At 38.2% G+C, this 11,944-nt stretch overlaps 2 protein-coding genes across 5 annotated transcripts in view; both read right to left on the bottom strand.

Annotated features, from left to right (window-relative positions):
* The window catches only part of LOC136276793 (tetratricopeptide repeat protein 28-like), a 64,299-nt gene that overhangs the window by 35,840 nt on the left and 16,515 nt on the right, over positions 1 to 11,944 (bottom strand). The gene's annotated exons all lie outside the window — the stretch shown is intronic.
* On the bottom strand, positions 1,702 to 11,726 carry LOC136277905 (uncharacterized). Of its 4 annotated transcripts, none has more exons than XM_066160775.1 (11): positions 11,665 to 11,726; positions 11,451 to 11,589; positions 10,148 to 10,244; positions 9,853 to 9,886; positions 9,322 to 9,395; positions 8,625 to 8,797; positions 7,714 to 7,968; positions 6,523 to 6,710; positions 5,304 to 5,450; positions 3,102 to 4,063; positions 1,702 to 2,639 (listed from the first exon to the last, which is right to left on the bottom strand). In XM_066160775.1, exons 2-6 carry the CDS (start codon positions 11,502 to 11,504, stop codon positions 8,715 to 8,717), a joined length of 342 nt encoding a protein of 113 aa, XP_066016872.1. In that variant the 5' UTR covers positions 11,505 to 11,589; positions 11,665 to 11,726; the 3' UTR covers positions 1,702 to 2,639; positions 3,102 to 4,063; positions 5,304 to 5,450; positions 6,523 to 6,710; positions 7,714 to 7,968; positions 8,625 to 8,714. The 4 variants fall into 4 exon arrangements, with proteins under 4 accessions (XP_066016872.1, XP_066016874.1, XP_066016871.1 ...); XM_066160777.1 differs by having other exon boundaries at positions 8,625 to 8,689; XM_066160774.1 differs by having other exon boundaries at positions 7,714 to 8,797.

Here is an 11,944-nt window from a genome sequence, read left to right as displayed (position 1 = left end):
CACGAGACAAAGAAATGTTGTGAATTGATGAGGTCCGTGATTAGGGGAAAGATTTGGGAAGGGAGGTGTGGGTTTGGAACTGAGGAGCAAAGAACCAGCGGTAAGAAAGAATACGTAGTTGACAGTCACTTGCGAGCATTTAGTACACAATTGTTTGGCGAAGGCAAATATCGGAACTATTTCTTTCACACGTGCGAGTTATTCATATTTCGATACAAGTCTTCATTCAGACATGGACTAAAAAAAAAGGATTCTTGCCTTGCAGGCTACAACTTAGAGAGAGACTTTGCGCGAAGGGTTGACAAACCGCAATTAACCAGATAAGGAGAGCTCAGAGAGGGCTTGCACGCTGCTCTGTAGCGCTTTCATGAAAATATCGACAGCATTGTAATTACTCCTGCAAAGTGTTGTTCGCTGAACTATCTGCCATTTTCGAATCAAACAAAGAAAACTGATTGTGATTCAATTTCAGTCTCTCTTGTCTGACAGCTTGGTACAGTTAGCGAGCTCCAACATCGTAAAGACCTCTGATCTTTCTCGAAAAAAAATTAGCGGAGGTGGAAAGTGAGGTGGAAGTGAAATATTGGATTGGTGGGACTACCGGATTTCATTCAATTTTGTGTGCTCCTTTTAATCCGGGCGGGAGATCTCGGAAAGAAATTCTGGAATTTGACAACCGACCACCTGACACAGGTTCGACTGTTTATTCCGAATTAGCCAATCAGCCCACGCGAAAAGCTTTATCCACCTATGTGGTATATAGTAAAAACCGCCATAAGGTGGGTAGATGGAGTAGAATTATGAAATCTAAGCAGACGAAAGAAGCCCAAGTCCAGCAATTTCTCAGAGAAATTGTTATCATAACCTTCTGAAACCGTAGCTCTGAGATTCTTGAGAATCCGTCTTGTGATGCTACCCTTAAAACCACGTAGCCATTTACATTCCCAACCCAAAGGGGATAAACGGAACCTCCCCCATGGCTCTTTTTTGAAAATGATTATAATATATGCTACCGTCAGTAGACATGTTCTGTTGAAACATTTACGTCGTCACAGTTTCTTAAACCTGGGGTGAAGTCAAAATATCAGGGCTTACAGATTGAACATAACAGAAATACCCAGTGATCTGCGACAACGCTCATCAATATTTCCTACATTCGAGAAACCACACCGACCTAGGGTACCCCCCATGATGAGAACTCTTTCTATAAACAGAATAAAGCACCATCTCCCAAAGCCAATTTCTCTTTTCTTGTCTCTTCAACAATATATGACGAAACATCATGTCGCTTTAAATGCTAAAGAAGCGCGTCGCGTGACATCTTAAGGAACGGCTGCAGTTATAAAATCTGAAAATATCGAAGTTTATATCACATTTGATAACTTTATCCAAGGAAATGGGAAAGGTTGAGCGAATGAGACATAGCTGCGCTCACTGCTTCAAACGACAAGATGTGACAAAACATCGTATCTGTCACATAACGCGCTAAAGAAGGGCGTCGCGTGACATCCTAAGCAATCTCTCATTCAATAAACCTATTGAAAGAAATGGGCAAATATCATCAAGCGAACAAGACATAGGCGCGCTCACTACTTTAAACGACAAGAAATGGCTTATGCAGGTTGATGTAGAAATTTTCTTCCCTTTGTTATTGATTTCCTCTTCCATTCCAACAAAATATCAAGCGACTTGTTTCATGGTTTGACATTCAAATGTTAGTTTATTGTACTTAGATAATACGTAAACAATCTAATCGAAGAAACTAAATAAAATCATTTGGCTCCAATTTTCTAGCTCGTTCTGAGTTTCTCTCAATGCTTTGTAGGCCAGTAACTAAAATTAGAATAAAACTTCTCGTTTTGCCTTTGGACGATTAATTCAAACAATATACTTAAAATGCATCATTCTTCTTGTAAAAAATAACACAATTCCTCGCCTTCAAAATTAAAGGAGAAATCTCAGAATGTTAACAAATACCAAGACTAAATTCTGGCCATTACGGCCAAAATCTGTCACTTTAAGGCCAGATAAACGGAATTCTGTTCGGCAGAAACTAACTTTAAGTACCAATGACTGGGCACAAATTCTCGAAAAGTTAATCACAATTTCCATCTGACATAAAATAAGATAATCGAGCAATCGGGCAACTGATTATTCTCCAATTTCCAGGCAAATTCTCCACACACGCACATGGCTGTAACAGCTTTACGTCACTCATGAGAAAAAATCCAATTGAGGAAAAGTCTAAAAAATTTCAAGGAAACATTTTCAAGTCGTTTCAACTTCGACGTCAATGCAACGCCGAAATTCGCTTAGTAGGTAATACATGTATTTAGATTAAAAATAATTTTTTACATAGCTAGTCATGATAATTTCAAGACATATGAGAAAAACAACAGGTTCAGCAGGATCATATCAAAGATGAAACTCGTAAGAGCAGTTCAGACAAGCAAAAAGTCAACTTTTGAATCAAAGGAAATCCGTTCTCTTGCTAAACTTGACTTTGGCCGCCTTTTGGTTCTTCCTGCTTTGAAAAGATGACTCTTGAAAAAGATTTCATCGGTAGCTTACTGGTTTCTGCGTATCAGCGTTTTTATGTATCCGAAAACTCCCTGTGATTCCAACGCTCACTGCCTTAACTGAAAAATAAAAGAATCTAAGTTTAGGGAGGATAGTTGAGTTGCCATGAAATATTTCCTAGCACATGAAACGATAAATAGCGCAACAGGATTGTTCTAAAAGAAATTTGCTGCTTTATTCCTATCGTGTTTCCTAAAAAGAATGTTATCATCGTAAACGTGTCCACTTGATTGTGTTGCATCTCAATGATTTGTCTGAGTAGAAGATGAATTCGTAACCCAACTGAAAGGAAAGTAACACGCAGGTATCAGTGCTCATATAGAAACTATAATTATGATTTAAGGTAACTTTGTATTGAATGAAGGTCTAAACAGAATGTTTACTTGCTTCAGCTTCTAAATATCCTTCAAATCCAGGTTGACATCGTCACCAATGAGTACAAATGGTGCCCAGTAAATTTCCTACATGAACTTTTCAATTTTTCTCATACACTTCATGGCCTGCTTGAGAGCTTCACTTACCTTCTTACCTTTGGCAAGTGCATTGTAGAAGAAACTCTTGAACTCCAGGGTTCCCTCGTCACCAATCGCCTACAAGGTTATCACAACAGATCTAGCACCGGCACCCAAAAGTGCACGCGCCATACAGATCACATCCTCGGCCATGACTTCCCCACGAGTAGTGTGACAGCAGCTAAGTACAATCCGATGTGCTCGCAACCCAGCTTCTATCACATCTTATATCGTCAGTAGATAATCTTTCTCTTGCGGCTGAGGGTTTTCTCATGTAGTGTTTGGTGCCAGGATAACTCCTCCAGTTTCCATTTTACCGTGCGCTGCAATGTGAACTAACGCCACTGATGATATTCGTTTCAACACTTCATGTTTTGTTGCCATTTCTCCAATGAGGGGAGAGACATTGAGGATACGTCCGATCATCTCCACTTCTTTCCTTGCTCCTGGAAGTTGCACCATACGTCTTCCCTGATAGATGATATCTTCGAAACATGGATCGCCGACAAGCAATGCACCAGTCTTAATGTGAAAGTCAGCTAGACAATCATGAATTAGTTGCAACGTCGAAAAAGAGTGGAAAGCACACGAATTCTGAAAGAATCACTTTCATACGATGAGTCCGAGTCCTGCAACGCAGCAAAAGATACAAGGCAAAATGGCCTCTCAGGAAGGAATGTTAGCTCGTTGTATTCCATCAGATCATCAATAGGAGAAATGATGATGTCATGCAGCTTCTTTAAAGCGCTTGATTGGGAGTGCCTCGCATCAACTCGGATCACATCATCGGCCACTTCCTCTTCTGTCGGCGAATCAAGCGGAGGATTTTCGATTGTAACAGTATCTCTTGCACCGATCTCCTGAAGAGCAGTTTTGTTCAGGAACTGGATGAAAGATTCCAATTCATCCTCATACTTGTAATTGTTGACGTGTACCTCTCTCATCTGGATATTATCTTCACCGACGCAAGCCTAGAAGTAAACGCATGGTTCGTTAATAACTATGAAAACTATGCTCGATGGAACACAACTCAGAGAAACGCACGCTATGCGTTGAAGAATCTCTAGGCTGACATTTTGTGGCCACGAGATCTCTCAGAGCTTGAGCACCACCTTCTTCTCCTTTCTCTTTGTTGGACTGAATAACGTGGAATTCTCGAAAATTGGGAAATCAGTCTGTTGGAATACAAATAGTAGTGAATTTTTTGGTTTGCCCAATCGAAAAAATATCCAAAACAAATATTCTCACAACTTGTCTGATTGATATTGTATTGATATTGTAAGGAGAAATCTTGTCTTGGTCACTCAGAGATAAAGGTATAGAGGTAAAGTCAGCACAAGAGCCACAGGTCTAACTTTGCCTATGCTTATGTTAATTTCAGTAGCATCAGGAGACTAAGAGAATTGCCCTCTAGACAAGGATCTCCTCTCCCATATCCGATTACAACCCTAATCTAAACTATAACAAAATTCTCGAACGTGATTGGTTATCACCAGCCCGATTTGAGCACTAATAGGACAGTGCACGCGTCATGTTTGTAATTGGACAGTGTAATAGGACAGTTAAAGGGACAGTTAACACGTCATGCCTTTGTTAGTGGACAGAACGCTTCATGTGCACGCGCTGTTGTCTCTCATTTAATTGCTGTTTTTACAATTGGTAAAAGGACTTCGTGTCGTCCAATTCTGTCTGATTAATAAAGGTCATAGGACCGAGTGGACTCCAGTTTAGTCTGTAATCATACGAGTGATTAACAAAATCGGACGAGCGCGAAGCGGGAGTCCGATTTGTTAATCCCCAGTTTGATTACAGACAGAATTTGACGACACGAAGTCCTGTTACGAATTACTTGAAACTATGAGAACATCGGTTTTACGTTTTCATAAAAATATCAACAGTTAACTCGGCGAAATGCGAGACAACAGCGCGCGCTCATGACGCGTTCTGTCCACTTACATAGGCATGACGTGTTAACTGTCTCTTTAACTGTCCTATTACACTGTCCAATTACAAGCATGACGCCTACACTGTCCCATTAGCGCTCAAATCAGGCTGGTGATAACCAGTCACGTTCGAGAATTTTGTTATAGATTTGATTAAGAGTAAATTAACTCGTGATTAACAAATCGGACTCCCGCTTCGCGGTCGTCCGTGTTTTTTAATCACTCGTGAGGGAAAAGCATCTTGACAATCAAATACACTTGTACTCACATTTAGAGGCTGAGTTATTTCAATTTTTTCCCCAGTCTCTCAGCCAGTTCATCAGCTTTCTCGTGTTGCTCTTATCACCCTGCTGACCAATAATCTGATTCACTGCGCGAGGCCGACATTTGTCTACCCATAACACACTTGGCTCTTCTGCACAAAAACAACATGACCTTTACTGTCAAAATCTTATTTAGATGAACCCTTTAATCCCTGAGACTGACTAACATCTAATTTCTCCTCACAATATCACCCCTGAATCAAACATTAAGGTCATGAGAATATAGGAAATGATCACCAACTGATGAACCTCTTGATTGTTACACAAATTCTCCTTGCCAGCACATTAAGAAATGCATGGTGAACAGTATGGAGAATATGCATACTGATGTTAGGGTGTAAAGGATTAAACAAAAACTATACTGTCTTGTAACTCAGTTTAAGTGACACAAACAAGTCTACAGGTGGAAGAACAGATACATGAACCAACAGATGAACTCAAAGGTGGAATTTAGGGTAGTGGTAAAACTGAGGTGTGGGTGACTGGACAGAAGGAAAGAGCAGAGTGAGTGACAGATAGAAAGACAGGTAATTGGATGAATGTACTCACACAAAAGAGCACACAGACAGACAGACAGACAGACAGACAGATAAACTGAGTGATACTGTAAATTTGCCACCAAAAAGAGTTTCTAACACTGATGTTTCAAGCTTAGGCCCTTCCTCAGAGTGGATGGCTAATGCTTGAAACATTAGCTTTAGAAACTTTTTAGGAAGGCTGATCTAAATTATCAACTCAGTTGATAAAACCACATTATCTTGTTAATCTCCCCACTGATGCAGCACCACAGCCGGTTTATTCAAAAACTTACCCCCTTTAGACACACACACAGACAGACTGCTAGACAGATGACAGCAAGGAAAAATAGACAAACCCATAGATAGATACAAGTAGATGGAAGAAGGGAAATGAGGATGAACAAATTATGTTATCAGTAGCACACTAGCCTGTGGCTCCTATGAAATTTCATTGTTATCATCAATGAATTGTGTTAATTTATGCAAATTTGTGGCAAGTTTCCTTAGTGACTTCACAGTAAGCCATACCCCTGATTTGGAACAAAAATTTAGGGAAAAAGGTGCAGCTTATATGTTGGTGTTCATGGTGCTTTTTTTTTTTTTTTTTTTTTCCTTTTCCTGTTGTGAGCTGTGTATTACAATGTACCTTAGAAAGTTTGCTCTCTCCAAGATCCTATCCCACCATGACATAACTTGTTTTCTTGCAAGCTCACTGATTGGGTAACTTTTTCACCATAATTATCTTTGAATCAAGTCAGCAGCCTCCTCTCTCTCGATACTTTCCAAGATTCCCTTAGTAACAACTGTCAGTCCATCCAAACAAATTTCTACTCTCTAAAAATTAAATTATCAAGTGCAAGCAGATAAATAATTAATTCTTCCCACTAAGACCTGTTAATACCGTCTAAACTGAAAAGTTATAAATGGCAAAAAAGTAAAAAACCTCTGAGGATACACCATATTTCAGATCAATGTCAGTATCTAAACATCTGTTCACCTACCCCTCCCCTAACCCAACAACAGTCAACTGATGACAGTTAATGTTGGATTAAGGGAGGAGTAGGTGTGCAGTTTCTTAGATACTGATATTGATCCAACATTTGTAAAACAACTGAAAGGAAAAGGATAAAAAATAATTTTCTTAAATCTTTAACTCCCATGAGTGACCAAGACAGAATTTCTCCTTACAAGATTGACACAATATCATGCAGACAAGAAATGAGAATAAATACAAATTTCAGTCTGGGGATTATTAGTTGATCTAAGACCAAATTCTCTCAACCAATGTCACATTGTACAGCAGACAGTTAGGAGAATAACTATAGAGATCTTGGGAGTAAAAGGCTCAATCAAAGCATGCATTTTGCAATTTTTTTTCTGTACACTGTATCTGCAAATTTTCCAAACCAGCCTTAGTTCTAATAATCTTCATTTCCCTTTGTCTTGCATCTCATTAAAAATTTATTTGAAAGGATGGAAACCAAACCACCAAGAGCTTTGAGAGACAATAATTTAACTACCAGAATTAATTAACATGTAACTTCTCCCTAGAATATCCATACATCATCCAGCAAACAGGTGCTGTGAACACTAAAACTTATCAAGTACATGTAGTTGTTATAATTGTGTGATTGACACTTCGCAATATGGTCATGCTAGGTGCTTCAATGATTGGTTCTTGAATGTGAGGGAATTGGTAGAAAGGAAGCCTGAAAATAAACCTTTACAAAACCTTACAATAATGATGAAACAACAAATTCTCATTATTAATTTACAGAAGAATGTGTAGCAGCTAGAGGGGAGAATTAACAATCAGATCTTGGTCTTTGAATCCTACCTGAGGGATTTCCTTTGAACCAAGTGTCCTAGGACCATTTCTTGCCATAAAACTATGGTAGCCTGATTTTTTCTTTTCCAATGAGGGTGGAACTTCAACCACTTCCTCTGATTTTGACACCTTTGGTGTTCCTTTGATTGGAGTTTCCTTACAGACATCTTTTTTATCCTTTTTTGGAGTAACGGTTTCTTTGGACTTGGTTTTGAGTCTCTAACTGGAATTTCTGGAACTGTGGCAGCTTTGGTAGCCAGTTTGCTTTGTCCATGGATAAAATTTGAGGTGAACAAAAGTTACATGTATATCAAACATTCTAACACCTGAGAGTTGTCCAGTGTGGGCAAGAGTTGTCCCAAAAAGGAGTGTTGATGGTGAAAGACACTGCTGCTTTAAAAGCAGAGACAAAGAGGCAGCATCTTCCCAGAATGTCAAAGTTGCAGTCACCAAGAATATAACTGAAAGTTTTGTCACTATTGTTACTGATTTTAGTATAGATTCTAGGTACAGTAATGGTAGAATTGTGAGTAGTGTTAGTATTGTAAGTAATGTTTTGTTGCAAGTATTGTTAGTATTGTAAGTAATGTTTGGTTGCAAGTATTGTTAGTAATGTTCATCTGAGTAAAAACCATCTACTGTCATAGTAGGACAGGTTAATGTATATACAACATGCACATGTACCACCAGTTGACAAGTTTGAGTAAGCTTTTGGATCTTATACAGAGCCAAATTTAGTCATAAAAATAATGTTACTGCTTGATCTACAAGTACCTTATTCAAGTGCTTGATAACAATTACCATACACATGAAATCATATCAGGTCCAATCCATTCTAGTATCAAGGTAGCAGGTCTAAGCTTTGATTGTAATGATTAATTTTGCAACAATAAAGGGTGGTAATCAAAAGGCTTACAAACCTTTTTCTTCTCAGGGGAAGGCTTCCCAGACTTTTTTGATTTCTAAGGGACAACTTCTTCCTCATCTGTAGAAACCACGTCAAAGTACAATTAAAGCACCATAATATCCAAAGGAACAGTGGTCTGATGGTGATTAGGATCAAGTGGATGCAGGCTTTGTTTTCTTTGGCAAGCTAATACATAGGCAAGGTTAAAGATCAGGTGATGTAAAAAAACCAACCTCATCTTACATAAAGCTCACCTCACACTAATATTTTCCCTATCCAGTCCTCTCACTCCATCAATAAGGAGAGTCCCCTAAACCCTGTTGTAGAACTCAGTCGTGTAAAACTATATTGCCTTTTCATGCATCATGAAAAATATCTAAAATTCCAAATTCACAAACTAAAATTTTCACTCTTTCTCAGCTGTTTATAAAGCTGTTGATCCTACAAGTTTGGCTCTTTCAAATAACCTGAAATTCATCAGGAAAACAAAATGGTTTGTCACTCACATTTTATTCATTTAATTCTTCATTCATGGGTTGCGTTTAAATAAAGAAAAAATTGTTCAGATGGGAATGGAAGGATTATGTCATCTTCAATCAAAATTCATGAAAAAAACATTTTGAAATCATGATTCCCGTGAAAATAAAATCTCCCAATCACCCTTCTGATAAAAAGTATAGGGTACCTTCAATAATGAGACATTTCTTTACCTGAGTCCAAGCTGATTGCTCTTCTACTTTTCCTAGCTTTTGAACTCTCCTCCTTCTTTACTGATGTGGCCTTTCTAAAAGAGACATGAATGAAAGAGAACCAGGTTCTGAATACAACTTGACATCAGTATGCATATTCTCCATACTGTTCTCTATGCATTTTCTGAGGCAATTACAAGGAGAATTTGTTTAATAATCAAGAGCTTCTATAGTTGGTGACCATTTCCTTGACTCTTGATTTAGGGCTGATATTAGGGTACAAAAGTTTAACCCTTTAACTCCCAAGATCTGATTGTTATTTCTCCCCTCTAGCTGCTACACATTTCCTTCTACATTAGTCATGAGAGCTTGGTGCTAGATCAAGATAGCAGCTTCTACTTGATAAGTTTAAATATTCTCATTACCTGTTTGCTGAATAGTGTGTAGATATCATAGGAAGAGGTTTCATGTTAATCACTTCTGGGAGTTAAAGGGTTAACTACAACTGTATGAAAGGGAACAAAATTCAAGAAACAAATCACATACCAGTACCTGATTTTTGGAGGAAGAGGATCTTCATCAGAATCTAACAGAGATGTAAGATTAATTTAGAAATAGGGTCAGGACATCATTGTGATGTTATACGTACAATTATGTGAATCTTTTTACACTATGTTTCTGTAATAATACAAACTGCATTGGGAATTGACAAGGACACTGTACAGCACAACTACCTAGCTTACATGTACATTGAAGCCATTAAAACTAATACAGAGGTATAACAGTTTTTGTAGAGTCTTAACATCTGTTCCTTTTGAAACTGTTGGTGTTCACCCTAAAACATTACCTGAGTCAATAATGTTTTTTCCTTTCTTCTTCTTCTTCTGATTTTCTTTTGGTTTTTGTTTCCAGGCAATGTCATCATCTTCACTACTCCATAAGTCCTGCCAAGCAAATTAACAACTACCTATTTTTTTTTTTTCACACAAATGTGAGATCGATACCATTCTCTGGACCTAATAATAACAACAAAGACCAAACAGAATTGGATAACATCAAGGGGATGTTTTTCCTTGGAGCACAACTTTCTTACAAGACATTTTCCTCTAGCTCAGAAAATCAAGAGAATAATAATAATAATAATAATATTTTTATTTATTCTGGAGAGGACACCAGGCTTGGGGAAAAAATAGTCTGGGTTAGGTGAAGTCTCAAGGTTTTTTTATCAGTCGCCTTTCATTTTCCCTTCAGTCTGAATAAATGAAAATTAATCAGTACTTGTCAAAATCACAAAATAAGTATTAGTATTGAATACTGCAACTGCTCTGCAGACTTAGTAAGCTGCAGTTTGAACAAATTTGTAGGAAAAGCTTAAGTCCTGGTTATTCGGACTTGAGTGAAATTTAGGTAGCAGTGTATCACATTACACAGTTTAACCCTTAAACTCTGAGATGTGATTAACATGTAACTTCACCCCTAAAACATCCATACAACATCCAACTAAAGAGTAATGAAAAAGTTGTTATTTTGACCTAACAACAAATTCCTATAACAAATGTACAAGGAAATGTGTAGCAGCTAGAGGAGAGAATTAGCAAACAGATCTTGGGAGTTAAAGAATGAAGACACAATTGCTTCATTTTACAACCCTGTAAAAGATTAAAAAAAGGCAAAACATCATAACTTATTAACCTCACTCAGCTACCCGGACATACTCTGACAGACTATTGAAAATTATTCCTACAAAGTTAGTTAACACACAGTACCACACCATTTCTCACATTCCAGTCCAGAAAGATACCTTGGGTTAGATATATGTGGTGGAATGAAATTCTTGGTTAAAACATGTTGTCAAATTACCTACCAAGCACTAAATAAAAGATTCATGACAAAGGAAATTTTACCATGTATGGTAATAAATACCAATTTAGGCGAAATTCGGTGTTTCTCCACCCCCCCCCCCTCCCCCGGAGAAGATAGATGGGAGTGTGAATTGCACCCGAGTAGATAGACACACATGATGATCGATTCAGTCAGACAGGCCTAAGGGCTGTGATATGGGCAGATCTTTTCTCCGTCACCTCTGAAGTCGAATTCCCTGATAACACATATAACTTTCTCTCTCAAATGCTACATAATCCATTGCTTACCTTGCTTTTCGTTCGGCTCTTTCCTACATCTTGTTTCGATAAAGACTTCACCATAGAATCTTTCCCGCACTTATTTTTCTACTTTCGAAGCGCCCTGCTTCGCTGTCTTTCCAGAAGGGCTGAAGAACGATCGAATGTCCTGTAGAAAAATATGTAGTTATAATTAAAACACCCGTTAAAACACTGCCGCTGAGAACTACAACGACTAACAAACCATTTTAGTATGGTGATCTGTTCACATCACTCTCTGAAATTTCACGCCATCTTTGAAACTCTCCTGTACTTCAGTCAGCGGTCACCAGAATCCTGTTATTTCTCTTCCGCTAATTTTCCGAGAAAGACGATAGGTCATAAGATAACCATAATCTAATTCAAATTCACGAAACCAAATGAAAGGAGCTGTCAAACTAGGGAGGTTGAACCGCTTGCAGTTGCCCCGCTAGATTGCTTTGAAAATGGCAAATAGATTCGCGGAGGCACTTACTCTGTTGTGG

This window comes from Pocillopora verrucosa, chromosome 13 (genome assembly GCF_036669915.1).
Source record: "Pocillopora verrucosa isolate sample1 chromosome 13, ASM3666991v2, whole genome shotgun sequence".
Classification (NCBI taxonomy): Eukaryota; Metazoa; Cnidaria; class Anthozoa; order Scleractinia; family Pocilloporidae; genus Pocillopora; species Pocillopora verrucosa.
This window is presented reverse-complemented; position numbering and strand designations above follow the sequence as displayed.